Source organism: Chrysemys picta, chromosome 10 (genome assembly GCF_011386835.1).
Source record: "Chrysemys picta bellii isolate R12L10 chromosome 10, ASM1138683v2, whole genome shotgun sequence".
Taxonomy (NCBI): domain Eukaryota; kingdom Metazoa; phylum Chordata; order Testudines; family Emydidae; genus Chrysemys; species Chrysemys picta.
In genome coordinates, this window is record NC_088800.1 from 40,096,648 (window position 1) to 40,119,395 (window position 22,748).

General features: G+C 54.3%; 1 protein-coding gene across 4 annotated transcripts in view; it reads right to left on the bottom strand.

The window, feature by feature from the left end:
* The window catches only part of SHF (Src homology 2 domain containing F), a 66,464-nt gene that overhangs the window by 8,396 nt on the left and 35,320 nt on the right, over positions 1-22,748 (bottom strand). The window contains exons 3-6 of one of the 4 annotated variants that reach the window (XR_010590777.1): positions 15,946-16,164; positions 12,366-12,503; positions 4,649-4,722; positions 3,373-3,492 (exon numbers count right to left, since the gene is read on the bottom strand). Coding sequence is in view for 2 of the 4 variants with exons in the window: in XM_024110922.3 (XP_023966690.3) it covers positions 3,373-3,492; positions 4,569-4,722; positions 12,366-12,503; positions 15,946-16,164 (631 nt within the window). In the remaining 2 variants the exon portion in view is untranslated. Of the gene's footprint in view, positions 1-3,372; positions 3,493-4,568; positions 4,723-12,365; positions 12,504-15,945; positions 16,165-22,748 lie in introns of all 4 variants that reach the window. The other 3 variants (XM_024110922.3, XR_010590778.1, XM_065558476.1) reach the window with 3 other exon arrangements.

Genomic DNA, 22,748 nt, shown 5'->3' on the forward strand with positions numbered 1-22,748 from the left:
GGGCAGGACAGGGCGGGGCTAGGGCGTGGCTCCTCCCGTCCTCTTTTTTGCTTGCTGAAATATGGTAACCCTATTGAACACCTCAGCCTTTTCTGCATTATTATTGATAATTCTACCATTTCCATTTAGTAATGGACCAGTACCATTGTCAGGATTCTTTTTGTTCCAAATATTGTTTTAAAACAAGCTCTTTCTTATTGTCCTTAACTCTTCTGGCCATAGATTTTTCCTTGTGTCTCTTGGCTTCCCTTATCAATTTTCTATAATTCCTAACTTCTGATTTATATTCATTACTATCAGCTACTCCTTTCTTCTATTTTTTTTATATAGGCAGCTGTAAAAATATTTATTTTTTATAGCTGCCTTCACTTTCCCTCTAAACCAGGTTGGTTTTTTAACCAGTTCAGCCTTCTTTCCTCAATTGTGAGATTGTGGCTTTTGGAGCATCTAGTCAGGTGTTTTTAAATGATTCCCAATTATCAGTCATATTTTTCTGATTAAATTCTTCCTCCCAGCTGATTTGGCTCATAATTGTTTTCAGCTCTGTGAAACTGACCCTATTAAAGCACCAAAGTATGTGTGTATATATATATGTATATACATATATATATATATGTATATATATCACTGATCTGGACTTTATTTTGCTTGCACATTATAAACGTGATCAAGTCACGATCATTTACAACTAAGCTACCATTAAGTCTTAGTTCTGTGATCAATTTCTCTTGAATTGTCAAGATGAGGTTTAATACAGAATTCCCCCGTGTTGACTGTAACACTTTCTGTGTTAAGAAATTATCATCTATAATGTTTCGAAATTCCAAGGCTGTTTTAGTATTGGGACCATGAAAACTCCAGTATTCATCACTCAAATTGAAGTCCCCCATGATCACCAAATGTTATCCCTACACATTGAAGACAGGTGCATAAGGAGCCGGTCCTCCTGGTCTCTAGTGTGATTTGGTGGTCTGTAGCAGACACCAACTAATATCTCATCCTGTGCTTTATCTGTTAGGACATTGATTCATAAGCATTTAAGATCATTTTCTTCCAAGTTATCAGTGACTCAGAAACAGATAAAGCCATTTTTGACAGAGTGCCCCTCCCCCTCTCCCCACTTGAGCCGTCTTGTACAGGTTATAACCGTTGATTTTTAACATTCCAATTGTGTGACTCATCCCACCAGGTCTCAGTAATACCAACTAAAATCAAAGTTATGCTCATAAATGAACAATTCCAATGTCTCTTGTTTGTTTGCTCTTTGGTAGAGCGGTCCAGCGCCGCTCTGTTCTCTCGGCCGTCCACCTGGCAGAACTCTCAGTCCCGCTGCTTTCCCTGGCACGAGGCACAGCAGCCAAGGGTCAGGGGAGGCAGGTTGTGGAGCCAGAGCTACTTCACATGGTGCCATGGGGTTGCGAAAGCACCTGCTGTACTAGATGGGGAGCGAGGCTGGGCAGGGAGCCCTCCCCAAAGGAGCCAGCACTGGGTGCTTCAGATCGCTCTGCCCAGACTCCATCATGGCTGGTGGCACCAGAGACCCTGATCCAAGCAGCAAAGTCATCCCACAGGCAGGAATGCTGGGGTGGACTGATGACAGAGAGTCACTTCTGGAAGCACCCCCCGCAGTCTCCTGTGAGGCCAAGGAGTGCAACAGACCATGTGCTGGCCACTCTGCCCTGGGCTGCATGCAAGGCAGGGAACTGAGCACTTCCGAGATGTGTCATAAGAGCGGCCATACTGGGTCAGACCAATGGTCCATCCAGCTCAGTGCCCTGTCTTCTGACAGTGGCCAATGCCAGGTGCCCCAGAGGTAATGAACAGAACAGGTAATCATCAAATGATCCATCCCGTTCCCATTCCCAGCATCCAGCAGTCACCTAGTGCATGGTTTTGTATCCCTGATCATCTAGGCTAATAGCCATTGATGGACCTAGCCTCTATGAATTTACTGAATTCTTTTTTGAATCCAGTAATAGTTTTGGCTTTACAACATCCCCTAGCAATGAGGTCCACAGGGTGAGTGTGCATTGTGTGAAGAAGTACTTCCTTTTTTTGTTTTAACCCTGCTGCCTATTAATTTCATTGGGTGACTCCTGGTTTGTGTGTTATGTGAAGGGGTAAATAACACTTCCTCATGCACTTTTTCCACCCCATTCACGGAGTGTGTGCTGCATGTGACAGGCCCAGTCACAAGGGAACTCAGCAAGCCCCCTAAGACAGTGGCTGTGTGGGCAGATCCAGGGAGCTGTTTTGGCCCTGAGCTATCTTGTAGGAGGCGCTGCCCAGACCCCAACGCTGTTAGAGTGGAAATAAGGAGTAAATTTTTAACAGTGAGAATAATTAACCATCGGAACAACTTACCAAGGGGTGTGGTGGATTCTCTATCACTTTCAACTTTTCAGTCAAGACTGGATGTTTTTCTAAAAGCCACCTGGCATGGCTCCCTCTCCACCCAGCACAGCGCTGAGCTCACTGCCCTAGAGGACAGCTAAAGGGGTGGGGTGTTATAACTGAAAGGCCTGAGGAAGGCGGGGGAGGGATGCCAGGGATGGTTAAAAAAGCTGTCTCTGCGTGCACATCCATGTGTCTATGTGTGTGTGTGCACGCGTGTCCGTGCGTGTTTCCATGTGGAAGTACATGTCAATAATAACAATACACGCTAATTCGTTTGCGCCTCCTGCTTTACTGAGCATGTTGTTCTCCCTACTCTTTACACCCATACCGCCATCTGTTCTGGGGCTTTCTTCACTCCCCAGAACAGCAGCACTCCCAACCTAGAATGCAGTGTCCCGGGGTGTGTGCATGTGTGTAACGAAGTGGGAATGTTCTTAATGTCTTCTCTGAATACCGTGTGCGTGCCTCAGTTTCCCCTATTTGTTACTCAAGTGTTTAGGTGGCGGGATGAGTGTGTATGATCATTGCAGCGACCCCCAGAGGGCAGGTGTGACTGCTGGCTTGCCTGAGACACTAGGTGCCGCTGGTGGTATCCGTGCAGAAAGGCCCATCCTGCAGGCCTGAAGCAGCAACTCTCCTGGGAGCTCACTGAGCCATGTGCTGACAGCACTGCTCTCATGTGCCTCCACATACCCAACCATTCTGAGACAGCGCCGCCCTGGGGACAGCTGACAGCAAAGGGCAAGGACAACATCATGGGAAAGGGAAACAACAGCCTGGCTTCCCCTCCCCTCCCCTCCCCTCCCGCAGCCCCACGCCTGGTGCTTCCCCGCACAGGGGACAGACACAGCTTGGTACACACAGCAGCAGCCTGGCCAACCACTGGTCCTGCAGTCCCCCATCCCTCCCCGTGCCCTGCTCCAGCACTTCCAGTGGGGGAAGGCCCTGCCCGATAGCCTGGCCAAGCACACTCACTTGAGGGAGAGAGAGAAGTCATTCTTGCTGGTCTCGCTGTTGCGGACCAGGTAACTGGCCTCCTTGCACAGCCTCAGCAGGGTCTCAGCATCCGTCCGGCTGATCGTCCCATGGTACCAGCTGTCAGGGGAGAGAGAGGCTGGCTCAGGGGCACTGCCCAGGCACGGAGGGATGCGGTGATGACAGGCAAGCCAAAGCCACAGCAAGGAGCAGGAACAATTTGCTGCAGAACACTGGGGTTCTCTGCGTGGATCTTGCAGCAGCAATATCAGTGAGTGCCCTGGTGGGATCTTACGCATGCTGATGCCCAGGCCCTGTGTAGTGAGCTGCGCAAGGGAGAGGAGAGCTGGGGGGCAGCGGACTGGGAAAGGCTGGGGACAGTGCCGCACAGCTCCAGGAAGGATGGATGGGTGGCTGGCAGCACGACTCTCTAGTCTCACAACAGGCTGAGGGAGGCAGAAGGGAAGGATGCATGGAAGGGGACAGGCTGTGAGGAGGGGTGGAGGGGAGCGCTGTGGTTCCCAGGAATAGAGAACATGGAGTGGGGCTGGGCATGAAAGGAAGTGAAGGAGCTATGGAAAGACGTGGGGGGGAAGCAGGGCAGGGTGGTGGGAAGTGGGGCACGGCGGTGGGAGCAGGGCACGGCGGCGGGATGTAGGGCGGAAACGGGGCAGGGCGGCGGGAGGGAGTGGGGCAGGGTGGAGGGATGCGGGATGGGGAGTGGGGCAGGGCGGCGGGAGTCGGGGGGACTAGGGCAGGATGGCGGGAGGGAGCAGGGCAGGATGGCGGGAGGTGGTGGGGGAGCAGAGCAGAGCGGCGGGACACATAGGGGGAGCAGGTCAAGAAGGAAGCAGGACAGGATGGCAGGGGCAGGAAGGAAGTATGGCAGGGCAGCAGGGTGGCAGGACACAGGAGCAGGGCAGGCTTGCGGGAAGCAGGGGGGAAGCAGGTCAGGGTGGCAGGACGCAGGGGGGAGCAGGGCAGGGCGGCTGGACACAGGGGGCAGGGAAAGTTAGGGAGCATGGCGGGAAGGCCACTGTTAGGGTTCCCTTGTGCTCAGTCATGGTCCCGTGGCCTGGGGAGCTAGGGGCCAGCATGACGGATTAATGGCTTGGCCAGTGCCCAGAGGCCAGGCCCGCAGGAGCTGCAGGGCCGGTTGGGGTGCTGGTGGCGTCCCTGCCCGGTACAGGACTCACCACTGGCTCTCCAGAGGCAGGGTGGGGTTGATCCTCTCCCCGAGGGCCGGGCTGGGCTCTGTCTTGGGGTTCCCACTCACGTGTCTGTTCGCAGTTCGGGTCTTCTCCTCCCTGCTGAGCGACGAGTGGCCATGCCCTGGCCCCTCACAATGGCCTGGGAGAGACAGACACAGGGTCAAGGGGCAGCTGGCACACCCTGGGTACCGCTCCCCTCCCGCGTCCTGCTGCCCTGCCCAGCTTCTCCCCCACGTCCCACCGCCCTGCTTCCCCACAGTGCCATTCTGGGGCACTGAGCCAGCCTGCCAGTCCTGGCTCACAGGCCCCAGTAGGGACAGTGTTGCTGGGCGTCCCCTGCACACTGAGTGCTGCACCGGGCCTGGGGGCATGAACCCCCACACAGGCCCTGGGGCACATGTATGCCAGTCCCCATGGAGATGTGCTGCAGAGGGTTCTGTCTGGGGAGGAGGCGGCACATGCTGCCATTATCAGCCTCCCTGCAGGCACAGGGGAGACGCAGGCCCTGCACAGTGCACCACCGAGAGGGTGCAGTGCAGCTGTCCCCCGTGCCAGACCAGGCGTGCCCTTGCTCTAGTTTCACACTGCTGTCTGCAGCAGCACCTGCACCCACATTGCAGTTTGCAAAAAGCCTAAGTTCCAAATGTATTTTCTTTCTTTTTTGTTTTTAATAAAATTTACCTAAGAGGTTTGGGCACATGTTGTTTAATTAGCTGGTGGCAACACCTGATTTCCTTTGTTTTCTTTCTCAGCCCTTCCCTGGAGGAGGGGTGAAAGGGCTTGAGGGAACCCCACAGGAAGGAATTCCCAAGTGCGCCTTCCTGGGTTCTAAAAGGGTTTTTTTGCACTTGGGTGGTGGCAGCATCTACCCATCCAAGGTCAGAGAGAAGCTGTAACCTTGCGAGTTTAATACAAGCCTGGAGTGGCCAGTATTAATTTTTAGAATTCTTGCGGGCCCCCACCTTCTGCACTCGAAGTGCCAGAGTAGGGAATCAGCCTTGACAGCTCCCCCAACACAGTTCAATTACACAGCCCCCTCCAGCTGCACTCACCGCCCACGGCTCATCCTCCCCACAGCCCCCTCTGGCCACACTCACTCCACACAGCCCCCTCAAACCGCGCTCACCCCCCACACCTCCATCCAGCCACGCTCAACGTCACAGCTCAGCCTGTCCCTCCCCTGGCCACCCCCCTCCATGGCCCCCTCCGGCCTCGCTCCCCCCCCCACGGCCCCCTCCAGCCATGCTCACCCCCCACGGCCCCCTCCAGCCATGCTCACCCCCCCCCCCAGCTCATGCCCCCCCCAGCCCCATCCAGCAGCGCTCACTGGGCCTGTGTTTTTGCAGCAGTGAAGCTGCAAGTGAAAATCACAACCACAGACCGAAGCTGCATTCTCTCTCTTTGCTGTTCTTTTCTCTCCCCCTTAGTGTGTGTTTCTCTTGTTCTGTCTTCTAGGAAGCAGGATCAGACTTTAACCACAGCAGCTCCAGCCCAGCTCAACTAACTTCTTCTCCGTCCCCAAAAAGACAGTTATTACCAGCTTTGATACCATCTAAGAGACTGCCAGACACGGGGGTTTCTCGCTAAAAACTCTCTCCAGTGACAGGGAACAAGGGATGCTAAAATAAAAGCCTGATTTAATATTGAGAGGGAGAAGACGGGGAGGTAATACCTTTTACCAGATCAACTTCTGCTGGTGAAAGAGACACGCTTCCAAGGTACACAGAACTCTTCTTCAGAAGTTGGTCCAATCAAAGATATTATCTTTACATTTCAAAGGCTTTAACAACTTTTCCTTCTTTTTTGTCTCTTTAATAAAAGGATAAAAAGGATTTTTAATGGTGCTTTTGCTGTGCTACGAAGTAGGCTGAGGTCTCTTTATCCCCAAGCCCTGAACTTTGTTTGATGCTGTTTAATGCTGGACAGTGACTGGGTTAATACCTTTGCCCCATATATTCCAGCTAAATCAGTGGTTCCCAACCCACGGGCTGCTTGCGGCCCAATCAGCACACAGCTGCGGCCTATGTGCCATCCTTGGGGCCATACAGGTAGTGTGTGTGTATATATATATATATATATATATATATATTGTGTGACTGCAGCCCACATAACACATAGAGAGCTGCGTATGCGGCCCACAATGGTAAACAGGTTGAGAACCACTGATTTAAATCAGTACAACAGGTTCCCCTGGAGACCCTACCAAAACTCATGGGGTTTGTACCTATGCCCATCTGGGAGCCTGTGCCCCACAACTCTCTGGGGAGCGCTCATTGTTCCCTCTGCTGCAAGCCAGAGGATGAGTAGGAGGGAGGGGAGGGCAGGGCAGAGCCATGTGCAGTGGGATGGGTATGTCCAAGGGGGTGGGACATGCTCCGAGTCCCCCTCTGCACTGCAATGGCAGTGAGGATCTCAGCTCCAGGCACTCCCAGGAGCCCCTGCTGCCTGCTCCTCACTGGCAGCCAGAGCTGCTGGGAGCGTCCCAGTAGCTTATGGGCCTTGGGTTATGATGTGCTTGGGAGGAGGGAGGACCTGTCCCATGACCTGCTCCCAGCAAGATCATTTTTTCCTCTAGCCTCGCCACATGCAACTTTGCCCCTCCCATAGCCATCCCCAATGCCCCCACAAAGATCATTTCCCAGCCTGTCGCTTTGACCGTGTCATCCTCATCTTTATATCCCTCCATGGGCTGCCCCGTCTCTATCGCATGAAAAATAAGCTACTGGTCTTCACTTTCAAGGCCCTGCACGACCTAACCCACCCACCTGTAGCTCTCACTCTCTAGCAAGATGTCAGCTCCCGCGATGCCAGGCTCCATCGCACCACTTGTTACATTTTCACACAAGCTGCTTGGTGCCCCTCTTTCTTTGGAGTTTGTGATTTACACCCACGTGTTCACACCAATATAATGATTTTTGCACACAGTAGCATTTGAAAACTCATCATTTCCTGGTCAGCGTCACCCCAATAAAACGTGTGTGGCAACATTGTATGTGATGTTCTAAGATTCCCCTGTGTGATCAAAACTCATACAGCAGCAAACTGGTCACGCAGGCCTGTCTTGGCCCAAGGAGTGTGTGTTTGCCTTAATTTGCATTTAAACAGAGGCACCAAGCAGGAAGGGAAAACAAAGGAAGCTCAAAACAGGTGAAAAAGAAACAGCAGGGAACATCCTTCCACACCGACTCTTTGTCTCCTAGTGCCCAGCTGGAAATGTTTTTCAAGAGAGGGACTGAATCTATAAAAAGATGGGGGCTAGCACCCCAAGAGACCCTCCCACTCCCTGCCCATTGCATTCTCTGCACCTGAGAAGACAAAAGGAAACAGCCATTGGACTTGGAAGCAGGTGGTTTCTGACCTAAAGAGTTTGGTCAGTAACCTTGATGGAAGCATGTGGTGAGAAATTTTGCTTGAATTTAATATAGCTTGTTAAGTTAGGGCCTAGGAAGCATTTTACCTTTATTTTTCTTGTAACCATTTCTGATTGTTGTGCCTCATACTTGTCCTCACTTAAAATCTCTCTCTTTGTAGTTAACAAACTTGTTTTACTGTTTTATCTAATCCAGTGTGTTTAAACTGAAGTGTCTGGGTAACTCTATTTAAAATAATAAACTGGTATATTATTCCCTTAAACAGACTTGAAATATGTGTACCGTCCAGCAGAAGACTGGGCAATAAAAGACATACATTTCTGGGGGGAAATCCAGGTCTGGGGGTGTACTGTGTTGCAATTACACACAGACACTCAGGGTGTGGCTTGCACGCTGAAAGGCTGTTTGTGAGTGGCCCAGGTGGAAGCCACTTCAGCAAGGCATTACAAGGCACTCCAGGGTGCAGGGCAGGGGTGACACAGCCTCCCACTAGTCTGGCTGTCAGAGTAGCTCCCCATAAACATCCCCTCCTGAAAACTCTTCTTTGTCATGATGCCTCCAAAAAACTAGACAACAGCCAGGCCATGGTGTGCTGAGCTCACTGCCCATCATGCTGCCTAATACACTGTTTCCTTGTGCTCCCTCATTGGTCTGTTGGTATCCAAAGTAAGATATAAGTGGGAAAAAGGGGGAAATGAAACCCATATCAATTAGAATTCAGCAACGGCAGAAAATTAATAATTGAAGCTAAGGGCATTAGGGAAAAATCCGTGGCTGGCAAGGGTAAGGACAATAAGTTTTTAAACTATATTAGCGACAATGAAATCCTAGCACTGGTACAGGCCCATTGTTAGCTAGATATGGGAACATTCTTTACAATGAGACAGAAAAGGCAGAAGTGTTCAAGAAATATTGCTGCTCTCTCTATTTGGAAAGAAGCAGAATGACCAAATACTTTCTAGTCCTTTAGTAACCAAGGAGGATGTTAGATAATATCTACGTAGTCCTGCCTTGAGTGCAGGGGACTGGATTAGAAGACCTCTTGATGTCCCCTCCAGTTCTATGATTCTACTAGGGATAAACATTATTAAATTAGCAGGTCTGGATCACTTGAACCGCAGAGTTCCAAAACAGCTGATTGAGAGGATCTCTGGCCAGCTGATGTTAATTTTTAATAAATTTTGGAATACTGGGGAAATTCCAGAAAACTAGAAGAGTGCTAATGTTGTGCCAATATTAAAAAATGGCAAGCAGGATGAGCCAGGTTACTATGGAATGGTTAATACTGCCAAATGAAAGTTATATATCAAAGAACAATGAGTGCAGGCCATGCCTACAGAATGAGGGACTATATCCTAGAAAGCAGTGATCCTGGAAAGGATTTAGGGGTCATAGTGGACAATAACTGAACGTGAGCTCCAAGTGTGATGCTGTGGTAAAAAGAGCTAATGAGATCCTGGGATGTATAAACAGTGGAGTAGTGAGCAGGAGTAGGGCAGTGATTTTTACCTCTGTACGCAGCATTAGTGAGACAGACACTGGAATACAGCATCCAGTTCTGGTGCCCACATTTGAAAAAGGATTTTGAAAAACTGGAGAGAGTACAGAAAAGAGCCACAAAAGTAATGAAGGATGGAGAAAATGCTGTTCAAGGAGAGACTTAAAGATCCCAATCTTCTTATCAAAAAGAAGATTGAGAGGTGACTTGATTATGGTGTATAAGTACCTTGCTGGGGAGAAAAGACTGGATACTAAAGGGCTCTAGAATCTAGCAGACAAAGGCAGAACAAGAACCAATGGCTGGAAGCTACCAGACCAATTCAGAGTAGAAATCAGGCACAGATTGCTAACAGCAGAGTGAGTAGCCACTGGAACAAACTAGCACAGGATTGTTGGCATTTGTCTCTTGAGGTCTCCAGATCTGGTCTGGGGCCTCTGGGAGATGGTTTAGCCCAACACAAGTTATGGGGTTCAATAAAGGGGGAAATGTACTGGCTGGTGTTATATAGCAGGTCAGTCTAGCTATCGAATGGTCCCTTCTGGCCTTAAACGCTATGAATCCACAAATCTGTCATCTCCTGTCTTAGTCTGTAACTGTGCGGGCGAGGGACCATTTTTTCCTACTTTCACAGCTTTTCAGGCTGGCGGGGACCTTAGATCGTCGAGTCTGATCTGCTGTATAACACACAGCAAGTTACCCCTGCAGTGAGCCCAAGAACTATAGTTAGATCAAAACATTTCAGTCCTCAGGAGGCTAAATGGTTGTGAGCCACAGCAGAGAACAGGAGTGCTGAGGCGAAACAGTGTCTGAGGCCCATGCAATGGTAGGGAATTGGTTAGGTGGGATATGCTCAGATGATGCTACGCCCCAAAGTCTCTGCCAATCTGACCTGGGGGGAAATTTCTTCCTGACCCCAATCTGATCACCCTGAGCATGTGAGCAAGACTCGCTGCCCATGCATCTAAGAAAGTGCCACCTCAGAATGCTGGTCCACCCCATCCTGTGCCCCAGCTCCAGCTGTGGCCAATCTCTGGTGCTTCAGAGGAAAGTGAAATAAAATTCAGAATACGTGGAGCGTGCATGTGGGGAAAATATTCCTTCCTGACCCCTGGCAGCGACTGGCTGAAACCCTGAAGCATGAGACTGGGTTACAGCACATAGCACAATGGGGTCTTGGCCCGTGACTGGCACTCGTGGGCACTAGGGCAACACAAATCAGAACAACAACTTTTCCCTGCCAGCACACTGCCCCTTGTGGGGGGGGGACAGCAGCTGTTCTGCACCCACTGCCCCATGCAGCCCAGAGCCAGCTTTTTGCCTACATTTCTGACAGCCCCACTGGGCATCTGCGAGAGGCAGGAATGAGCTTAGAGCCACCCCAGAAATTGGCCTGTTAGTGGACATTATTTCCTCACAGAATGATTCTTGCTCCCCTCTCCTCCTGAAGGTTCATTATCATTACCCAGCAGCACAGCAGTGTTGCACAGGTGCCCTATTGATCGCCCAGCCATGACAAGATTCCCCTTTGTACTCTCCTGACACACTGGTCCTGGCAGCCCCACCAGTGGCGCAGAGCCACAGGGAGCAGGACTGCTCACAGGATCAGCCTCCTCCACCACCACTCGGAGCGGGTTCAGTGCCATCCTCCAGCACAGCACGGCAGATTCCCCACACCCCCCTGCAGGAACTAACCCCCACTTCCTACCTTTCTTCTGGGGAATTCGACAAACACTGCCCCTGTCCACACTGCCAAGCGCGACCAGGGTTCACTCTGCACCAGCCCGACTAATTCATGGCAGGGCCCTTCAGCCACGTTCAAGCTGTCCTAATCCATCTCCACTGCTATGCCTTCTGTTCCCAGCACAGCTACCGAATCTGGGGGATTCGGACAGGGCCCCAGCAGGCCAAGGAAGCAGCTTGGTTTGATCAGTGTCCGTGCGGGCTGCCTGTCTCAGACCAGAGCACTGGGCATGTCCAGGGGCGTTTGGGGCACGTCTTGCTGCAGCAGTAGGTGCTCCCAGCATGCTGGGTTATGAGCACTACAGCCGGCGTTGGACGCTGCCCGGCTTGCAGAGTCCCAGGTAGTGGGACTGTGAGGCTCAGTCCCAGCCCTGATCCTCCCATTGCAGCAGGGCGGCCCACCTGGGGAGGACGGCTCTGGCACCTTTCTGTACCAGACCTTCCTTTGGTCTCTCCCTCCTTCCTGGCACAGGCTCAGCAGCGCCAGGCACAACGGGGTTGCCCCTCATTGGCTGGGGGCATCAGAGTTACCCAGTCAGTAGGACAGCCAGGCCTGTGTGCCCTGAACACAGGCCACAGCCCTAGACGCCCTCCCCAGCACGTACACACCCAGCTGTCACAATGACCCTGCCCCTCCCCCGGGCGCTGCGTCCACCTGGCGGTGATCCCGCCCCTCCCCCGGGCGCTGCGTCCCCCTAGCCGTGATCCCGCCCCTCCCCCGGGCGCTTCGTCCCCCTGGCTGTGACCCTCCCCCAGGCGCTGTCTCCCCCGCCCACATACCATCTCCTTTCTGGGTCTCATGTTCACCCTGACGCCACTCAGGTCTGGTTCGGGGTCTGGGACTGCACTATGCACCCAGCATTATGGGCACTGTGCATCTGGCTTCCTGGGGGCTGTGGTCTGTGCCAGGCAGCATGGGGCCACACTCTGTGCTGCAGTGTGCGCCCCTGTCAGGCACTGCACCCCCCTCCCCCCGCAGCGTGTGGTTGCTGCCAAGCAGTAACTCAGCCTCCATATCCAGCTCTTGCTGGCACCATTAAGGACATCCTGCGAATGGGTGTGTGTGTGGGGCGGGGAACCCACACTGGCTAGAGCTTCCCAGCCACCCCCCTTCCCCCCACCCCCGGTTGTGGGAGCGCGTGGCCCTGGGCACTGTTGAGGGCGACCCACCGTTGGTGTCTTCGTGGCTGTGCTGGGGCTGGCCGGGGTGCGCAGGGGCGTGGGCCTCGCTGTCGGGGGGGCTTGCACCGCTGTCAAGCTGTCCCACGGGGGGAGGCCATGGCAAGTCTTTGATCACTTTGATCTCAACTGGACAGAGGAAGCAGAGAGAGAAAGAGCGCGCATGAGCTGGCTGGAGTTGTCCTGGCACCCAGGGTCCGGAGGAGGTGGGCAGGAAATGGTGTGGGGAGAGAGGAGGGTTGGGGGAGGCAGCCACATGGCCATTCTGAGTCCTCACATGCCCTGCCCCACACTTGGCTTCCAGCTCCTCTCTGCAGGCTGGCACTCCCAGGCTGGTCAAGGCTGCAAACCAGTGTGCAGGGCATGCCCAGATGGAGCAGGGTGGAGACACAAGGGGAGTCACGGGAGATACCTGGATCTTCCTGCTGCGCCGAGGGGCCGGGGCCCATGCAGTCGCTAGGGCGGCGCTACACACACTTGAGAGTCCTCAGCAAATTGCCCTGCTGCACCCACAGCCTGGCAGCAGCTGCTCCGTTACATACCAGGGCAGGGGGGCTGCCCAGGCAAGGGAAGAGCCAGGGACAGATTGTTGGCGTCCCAGCACATCACACATCTGGCTCTCGCAGCACTGTGGCTCCTGGGCGGGAGCGTCTGGCCACCCAGACTCAGTGTCCCTGGCTGAGCCCCCCATCCACCTGGGCTCTTACCAGAGAGCAGGGGACACCCAGACCCTAAATCCCATTCTGGACAGACGCAGCGCCCCCTGCGCTGCACCCACCCCTCCCAATCACCTCATCTTCCATGGCAGCCTTGTGGCCTCTTCCAGAGCTCAGCACAGACTCGCACAAGCCCACCCCTCCTCCCACCTGGCTGGCGCCCATCCGCATTCCTACCATGCTCCCTCTGCTAGGGCCCTGCCCCCTCCACAGCTCAGCAGCTCCCAATGCAGCCAGCCCCTGGAGCACTCCTGTCTGCCCCTCCCGCCTGCAGCCCAGGCTGGCTACTGGCCCCTAGCTCCGTGCTGGGGAGGCGGGGGGCACCTGACTCCCTGGGCTCCCTCCCCTTGGCCAGTACCACCCAATTCCATCTCAGCACCTCTTGAATCCTATCTCAGAGCATGGCCATGTCCCCCTCTCCTCAATCTCCCAGTTGGCCTTCCCTCTTCCCAGGTTCTTCCTACCCCAACGCTCCCAGATGGCCAAGGGGGATTGTGCTGTGGTGCTCACGGCTGGTGCATGGCTGCTGTGGGCCAGCAGAGTGGGCAGCAGGATTGGCGGCATCCCAGCCCCGAATGGTGCCCCCCCTCCGGGGACAGTGCAGTGGCCCAGGAAATGTGGCCATGCCCATGGGATGGCTCTGGGTTAGTGCCGAGCCCTCAGCTCCTCGGGGGTGCAGAGCCTGGTGCTAAGGGAGTGAGCACAGAGCAAGCATTATCACACACACTGAGCTCAACTGAGCGAGCAGAGCCCCGGGGGATGTGCCACAGCAGCTACTGCATAGTACGGGACCAATCCCCTCCTGCCACCCCAGGCTGCTGTTACAATGTGCCATGCCAGCCCCAAATTGCTCCTCCAGATAATCAGGGACAGCAGCAAGCCAGCCCATGCCCAGGATGCCAGCCCCTGCACAGCCTGGGCACAGGGGAAACTGCCCCACCCCTTCTACTGACATCTCTGCAGGGGGCTTTCCTTGGGGGGTACTGTCCAGGACACTGGGGCATGGGTGTACAGGCAAGTGGGGCCCAGCTCCCTCCTGCCCCTGGGTCGACAGGACTGTGGGGAGCGGTGGAGGGGACTCGCCCAGCCCCTTGGCTGCAACTGGCATGAGGAGCAAGGGACATAGAGGCCCCATCCAGCTCCACTGCCATGGCTGGCTGGTTGGAAGGGAGAGGCCCCATGTCCCCCGCCCCAACACAGTGCACAGGGAGAGGTGCTTGCAAAGCCAGGCAGGAAGCGCCTGATTTGGGGTGTTTGATTGGGCAGGACAAGCACTAGGTTATATTCTCAATAGGGGGCCAGCCTTCCCCCTCCCCCTACTTGTGGGACTCAACCCCCTGTGCCCCTCTTAACAATACCTATAACAAAGCACCTGCCTGAGGAATGAGATCCTTGCCTTGACAGCATGTTAACTCTGGTGCCTAACAATGGCCACTCAGACACTGCCTGTGGGATGCTTCACTGCTGGCCACATGATGCCAGGATTGATTCATTAAGCACTAGCACCAGCTCGGTGAGTTTGGGCCCTGCCCCACGGACGCATGCTGCCTGATGGAAAGATGGCGAGACAGGGCTTTGAGACCACCCTGGCAGAGCTGGGGGGTAGAGGGGGAGCCCAGAGCTGTGACAGCAGAGGGCTTTGGGCTGGGATTGCTGGGCACCGGCAGAGCAGATTCCCACCCCGAGCAGGAGCCAGGAGCTCCAGGGCAGGGCATGCAGCGAGGCACCTGTTCTGCCCATGCTATGGGGAGTGGGACGGGTGCAGGCCCAGTGCCAAGGGGAGGGCGTCGCCCCACTGCCTCACCAAGGCCTGGTGGAAGAGTGGGTGTCTGCCAGGGAGACGGGCTGTGTGGACCCAGAGAGAAGGGGATGGGGTTTTCAGGCAAACCCAGGGAAACTGGGGAGTTTCCAGCAAAGCCAAGTGCAAGAATCAGTGTGGCTGGTGCTGAGCCCCAACCCTGGCTCATGCCCGATGCCACTGGCACCCCGCGGCAGAGAAGGGTGCCCAGGCCCACGCAGCCTTGGTCCCGATCACTCACTCACACGCCCTGGCACAGCTGCAGCTAAGATAAGAGCCGGGCAATTAGTGAGCGCTGCTGGGGGAGCCGGGCGCTAATGCGCTGCATGGATTTCCCCATTAGCCAGCCCAAATGCGATCAATCCCCAGCAGGGAGATAAATGGGGGGAGGAGGGGGAAGCTGGGACTCCCAAACCAAAGGCCCAGAGACAGCCCAGGGCAGTGGCTCCAGGGCAGGGAAGCCCAGGAGGTGGAGCTGTGGAGGTCCTGCCCTTGGGGCAGTAGCACTATGCAGGGAAGAAGGGAACAATAACATGGCAGCCAGCAGGGCCCAAGGGATCTGCCACCTGCCCCCGCCTTAGGGGCTGAAACTCTGGGGTCCATGATCAGCCAGGCGGAACATGCAGGAGTTGGTTCCCAGGGAGGCCCAGAGCAGACAGGCAGCTTCACCACGGAGACTGCCAAACAGTTTCCTTGCCAGGGCCCAAGTCCAGGATTCCCATGCGAGTGGCACGGATGCCCAAGCCCCACCGCTGGAGGGCTCAGAGCCGCACCAGGAAGCCTGGACACTGAGTCAGGCAGCAGAAGGCAATGAGTGTGCATGTGAGCCCAGGGGCAGGGCAGGCTAGGCTGGAACTGCCCCATGCCACACAGATGGGGAGGCCACGGGAAACCCCTAGGGATGGGGTTCCTGGAGCATGAGACCAAGGGGAGTACTGGCAGGGTGAGGCCTTTCCAGTGTAGGGCCCCTGCCCCGCCCAGGGCAGCTAAGCCCCATGCCAGATTCCTGGCAGGGCAGCTAAGCCCCATGCCAGGGCCCTGCCCCTGCCACCCTCACCTGCAAAGGCCTTGGAGATGCGCTCCTTCTTCCACTCCCAGGGCTGGTCGTACTCCTCGGGTGGGCGCTCATCATCCTGGGGCAGCCGAGACTCCCGGGGCCGGGCACAGGATGGGCGCTCGCTGTCTGGGGGTAGCCCATTGGGCACCGGCTCATAGGGTGTGTCGTACAGGGGCAGCGGCTGGTTAGGGGCTTCAAGGGAGCCCTTCAGGCGGATCTCTGGCAGGAGGGAGAAGGGAGAACACCATGAGCTCCTTTTCAAGCCCTGACCATGTCACTGAAGGGCTGAGTGCCCCGCCCCGCATGGCACAGGGCTCTACCACTGGCTGCAGTCACAGCTTGCCAAGTTCCCTCCACGCTGGGCCAGGGCTGACACCTGCAGTGCCAGGGTTGGGGCTGGAGACAGAGACAGAGACCCAGACGGCATGAGAGACACTCTGGGATGTTGGAGACATTTCGCTAAATAAGACCGAGTCTCAGAACCTGCCAGCACATAAGGGAGTTACCTTTGACATGCCTGGGTGCCCTGAATGTCCCTGTGACCCACATCCCAGCCCCTGATCCCAGAGTTCCCATGCCCCAACCTCGCTTCCCATAATCCCCAGCCTGCAAGGCAAAGAACCCTGCACACACCTTCCAGAGAAGCCAGGAACTGTAGAGAGGAATGACTGGCCCTGGAAGAAGATTCAGGGGTTTTTTCCCATAGATTCTAAGGCCAGAAGGGACCATTGTGATCATCTAGTCTGACCTCCTGTATAGCACAGGCCAGAGACCTGCCCCATCATAGTTCCTAGGGAAGATCTTGTAGAAGAACATCCAGTCTTGATTGAAAAATTGACAATGATGGAGAATCTACCACGACCCTTAGTAAGTAGTTCCAATGGTTAATGATTCTCACTGATAAAAATTTACACCTTATTTTCATTCTGAACTTGTCTAGCTTCAACTTCCAGCCATTGGATGGTGTTAGACCTTTCTCTGCTAGATTGAAGAGCCCACTATTAAATATTTGTTCCCCATGTAGGTACTTATAGACTGTGATCAAGTCTCCCCTTAACTGTCTCTTGGCTAAAATAATCAGATTGAGCTCCTTCCATCTGTCACCACAAGGCAGGTTTCTAATCCTGTAATCATTCTCCCAGCTCTCTAACCCCTCTCCAATTTATCAACATCCTCCTTGAATTGTGGGCACAAGAACTAGACACAGGATCCCAGCAGTGATTTTATGTTTTCTTCCAGGTTATTGATAATGATGATAAATAGTGTAGGGCCAAGGACCAATCCCCTACTAGAAACACACCCAACTGACGATGATTCCCCGTTTACAGTTACATTTTCAGACCTATCAGTTGGCCAGCTTTTAATTAATTCAATGTGTGCCATGTTATTTTATAGCTTTCTAATCCAAAGGTCGTGTGGTGTCAAGTCAAATGCCTTACGGCAGTCTAAGCATGTTAACGTCAACACCGGCACCTTCATCAACCAAACTAATGATCTTATCAAAAAAAGATATCAAGTTAGTGTGACAGGGATCTATTACCCAGCGAGCAATCCCCTGGGGATGCCCAGCCTTCACTAGTGTCAGTGAATCGGCATCTGGCTCTCCAGGCGGAAGCATGGGACAGCCCTGATGTCACTCTGTGCAGAATGACACGTTCATGTCAGACCGTGCCACCCATCTGTGGCGCTGGGAACAGGGCCAGGGGCACAGCTCGAGCTTCAGGTCTCCCCGCGGCGCAGGGCAAACGCTGGCTACCAGGGGTTTGAAATACACTTGTGGCCCTGCCCCTTGGCTCTAGTGCTCTCTCTGAGGTCAGAGGTGGCACGTGCATCACTATGGAGCGTGGGCAGCCGCGCGGCGGGCAGGCATAGCCGTGCCAAGCAAAGTGCACCTCTGCTTTCCCCTACCCCATGCCAGGCCCAGGAGCGGCTGCAGGTTCAAACAGGGAGGCAATTCTGGACCTGTCAACAACGCTACAAGGTCCCAGACTCCAGAGCAAAGGTCCCCGTGTAGATGCTCCTGGGCATCTGGGGCACAGTGACCAGGGGCAAACAGTGCCAAGCAGGCCCCCAGCCCAGGCTGCTCAGCACAGCGCCAAGGGGCAGAGCTCTGCCAGGGAGGAGGAGAGGGCCTATGTCCCCAGTGCGCTTGCAGTTGCCAGAGTGAGTTCACCCCAGTGGAACCAGGAGTGTGTCTGGGCTGCAGGAGACAGGCTGGGTAGGGGCAGCAGGCGAGAAAAGGCCTGTGCATACAGGTGAGAGGGACCAAATGAATACAGAGCAGCTGTCTCCATCTCCAGCCAGCCAGCGCCCCGCATGCAGCTCCCTCCCCCCGTTCGCCACCGAGCACTGCGGGCAAAGGCAACAGTCGAGTTTGCCCCATGTCACCAGGCAGCGCTGACTGACCATGTTAGCCAAAGCATCCCCAATAAAAATCGCTGACAAAGTTGCCCTGATTTATTAAGTTAGTATTAATTTGTCTTATGAATTAAAGTAGTAAATGAGATGGATTTGTTTCAAAATCATGATGCTCTGTTACAAGGCTGCTTGTTAGAAAATTATTCAACAGTCTCTGTGCTGTTTCCTCTAATTGCTTAATAGACGGATGTATAGTTGTTCTTTGTATGAGTGAGGTATGCAAGGATGTGAGTAAATAAGAGAGGCCAGCTGAGCAAATGGGCCTAATCGCAAGAAGAAGGGAGTGAGAACATAAGACGCCAGTCACGGCGTATTGCCTTATCCCCTTTTTAAAAAGATTCCATGTGCTTCTTATAAGCATAACAGCCAGGACTGCGTGTGGAACGGGGGTCTCCCTCATTGCAGCACAATCCTGGTACATCACAGTGCAGCGTATCAGTCCATGGGGCCCTGGGACGAAGTAGGAATGTTCTTAATGTTTTCTCTGAATACTATGTGTGCCTCAGTTTCCCCCATGTATTACTCAAGTATCTGTGGTGGGATAAGGGTGTGTGATTGTTGCAGAGACCCCGAGAGGGCAGGTGTGATTGCTGACTGGCTGCCTGGGCACAGAGAATGGCCAACACTCTGTATCCCGGCAACTGATGGCCGGGCCCGCTCCTCTGCAAGGAGCCAGCCGAAGGTGTTGGAGAACAAAAAGACCAGGTGACCTAGTTGCCCTGGAAAGAGACAAAGGATGGAGGCAGGGAAGCTGGGCATGACTGAGTCTGGGCTGGGGGAAACTGGTCAGTCTCCTGGTTTGGGACTGGGGGGGCAGGGTGAGCCCAGGGCTCTGGGCCCCCCCAAGATGGACTTTACTGAATGTTTCTGATTTCTGTGCTAACAAGATCTGTTCTATGCTATGTTCCCGTTGACTAATAAACCTTCTGTTTTACAACACTGGCTGAGAGTCACTGCTGACTGTGACATTGGGGTGCCGGTAGGGTGATCGGGTGTCTGGTTTTTGACCGGAACACCCGGTCGAAAAGGGACCCTGGCAGCTCCAATCAGCACCTCCCACTGGGCTGTTAAGAGTCCGGTTGGCGGTGTTGTGGCGCTAAGGCAGGCTAGTCCCTACCTCTGGCTTTGGCTCCGCGCTGCAACCCGGACGCGGCCAGCAGGTCCAGCTCGTAGGTGGGGGAGCCACAAGGCTGTCCCCGCCCCGAGCACTGGCTCTGCACTCCCATTGGCCAGTTCCTGGAGCAGGGAAGGCAGTGAAGCAGTGAACAATCCCAGCAAATGGCAAAGAGGGCAGAAGACCAGAGGAAAGGGATCATGGGGCCAGACAGGCACGAGTGACAGATGGACGCGGGACCGAGGTGGAGGGCCAGACAGGGGCGAACAGAGATGTGCCAGAAAGGACACTGGACGTGACCCAGACAGACCTGTTTGCTGGAGGACACATTGCTCTCTGATCTGGCCCCAGCCCCCCAAACAAGCCAGGTGCTACAAAGCACAGCGGGTACCAGGCACCCCGGTCACTCCCACAACCACACGGGGCAGACAGGGCCCCCCATCCAACGCCGCAAGGACAAATCCTGGACAATGATCCCTCACTTTCACAGACCTTGGGAGGCAGGCCAGTCCTCGCCCACAGACAACCCAGCAACCTTAAGCATATTCTCACCAGCAACCACACACCGCACCATAACAACTCTAACTCAGGAACCAACCCATGCAACAAACCTCGATGCCAACTCTGCGCACATATCTACACCAGCAACACCATCACAGGACCTAACCAGATCAGCTACATCATCACCGGCTCATTCACCTGCATGTCCACCAATGTTATATATGCCATCATGTGCCAGCAATGCCCCTCTGCTATGTATATTGGCCAAACTGGACAGTCACTACGCAAAAGGATAAAGGAACACAAGTCAGATATCAGGAATGGCAATATACAAAAACCTGTAGGAGAACACTTCAACCTCCCTGGCCACACAATAGCAGATGTAAAGGTAGCCATCTTACAGCAAAAAAACTTCAGGACCAGACTCCAAAGAGAAACTGCTGAACTCCAGTTCATTTGCAAATTTGACACCTTCAGATCAGGATTAAACAAAGACTGTGAATCCAACTACAGAAGCAGTTTCTCCCCCCTTGGTGTTCACACCTCAACTGCTAGCAGAGCACCTCACCCTCCCTGATTGAACTAACCTCGTTATCTCCATACTGATTTATACCTGCCTCTGGAAATTTCCATTACTTGCATCTGAAGAAGTGAGGTTCTTACCCACGAAAGCTTATGTTCCCAGTACTTCTGTTAGTCTTAGGGCAGTCTTCACTACAGGGGGGGGGGGTCGATTTAAGATACGCAAATTCAGCTATGCGAATAGCGTAGCTGAATTCGACGTATCGCAGCTGACTTACCCCGCTGTAGGGACGGCGGCAAAAGCGACCTCTGCGGCTTCCAGTCGATGGCGCTTACTCCCACCTCCGCTGGTGGAGTAAGAGCGTCGATTCGGGGATCGATTGTCGCGTCCCGACGAGACACGATAAATCGATTCCCGAGAGGTCGATTTCTACCCGCCGATTCAGGCGGGTAGTGTAGACCTAGCCTTAAAGGTGCCACAGGACCTTCTGTTGCTAATTACAACCCAAACACCCCCATGTTGTGGCATGTTGCTGCTCTGAAGACTGCACGCTCCCAGCCATTGGCTGGGCAGAGCAAATTCTCTTCCTCCTTTTTGCCAGAGCATCGGTCATGCCAACGGTGCAGGAGGCATCACGAGAGCACCAGGAGAGCGCTGGTTCTCTGCAAGGCACTGGGCCTTGTTTGGATCTGACCCAGTGAAATAGTTGACTACGCTACTCTTCCAGCCTGCGGCCACATGGATCCCACTCAAGAGGTGCCCGCTCCGCCTGAACCTCAAGGGCGATCTGCGCAAACGAGACCACTCGAGAAACCCTAGTCGCTGTCTGTATTGGCACGCGGTCCCATTTACTGAAAAACAAGGGCCGATGCTTTGGAAACAGAGAGCGCGAACAGATGGCGCTTCCCTGGAGGAACATATGCTGGGGCGCTTGCCAAGAAGAGAATTCCCCCTCCAGATCCCATCCTTGAACCCCCGCTGCATCTTGTCGGCACTAGCACAAAACAATTTCCCCTCCCAGGAGCAGTTCAAATGTTCCCAATCTGTGTGGGGCTAGGAAGCCACCTGACTGCAGTGTAGCGAGAAGGGCTGGAATACACGCTGGCGCGCAGGCCCAGCATGCTATGAGCACCGTCCATAGGGGGTCACACACTCACTGGCCTCTCCTGAACCCTGCTTTCAAACTATAAGCCTCCCTGACCCTAGTTCCCAGGGGTCTGGCGGCCCGTCTTCTGGCTGTTCAGAAGGAGCAGGAGGGTCCATCCACCTCCAACCCCAGCCAGCAGTGGCCCATGCCTGTGGGACTCAGGGTCAAACTACCATTATTCCTCCTGCTGTACCTCATCCTTCAGTCTCAGCTGAGCACCCGTCCCTCGCCAGTGCGAAGGGGATGCTGCCACTGCCAGCGGGGCAGCATTGGGAGGGACACACCCAGCACCAGTCACACAAGGCAGATCTCTCGGAGGTCTCCAGCTGTGACGAGACACCTCCACCTTCCTTTCAGGCTTCCCGACACCTCTCCCTCGCCAGCAATTCTGCAGCTCTGCAGGTCCCTTCACGGCGCCTTCTCCTGGCCACATGAGGGGCCCTAACCCGGGGAAGCGACCACAGCTGGAACCACGACACCATTAACGTCCATGGGAATGTCCATTGCCCTTTTTCATGGCATGAAGTGGGTGAGTTTCTGAGATCCTGGCATCAGGGGCCAAATGCATGTTAATGACCCTGCCCAGGTGACCAGCTACGCCTAGTAGGACATGGACCAACACCCCTTTCTGTAGATGAACTTGAAACCCTGGAGGGGGAGAAAATAACAGGCATCTTGGTCCCAGCAATGGCCCTGTGTGACACTTGTCAGGGTTACCTCAGAACTGAGATGAACTGCTACCATCTACTCACAGCAGGAGGGAGCCCGTCTATGCCCCCCCAAGGAAACTCTCCCCAGCCAATGGCTGCAGGCAACACAGGCACTTCACTCCAGGCTCTGTGAGCCCCCCTCTTTCTCTCTGCAGGCTAGCAATGTACACCCCCCTGCTCTGTTACACTCGCATGGCCAGTCCCCCTTCTTCTGGATGCCCGCAAGGTACACCGACCTGCTGCCTCCACAGAAGCAGCGCACCCCATTTCACCAGCTTCCGCTCAGTTCAACATCTCCTCAGCACGAGGCACTCAGACATCTCTCTAGTGACGTTTGCTTAAGAGATCTCGAAGTGCAGATTCAAAATAAAGGTGAGGAAAAGATCTGGA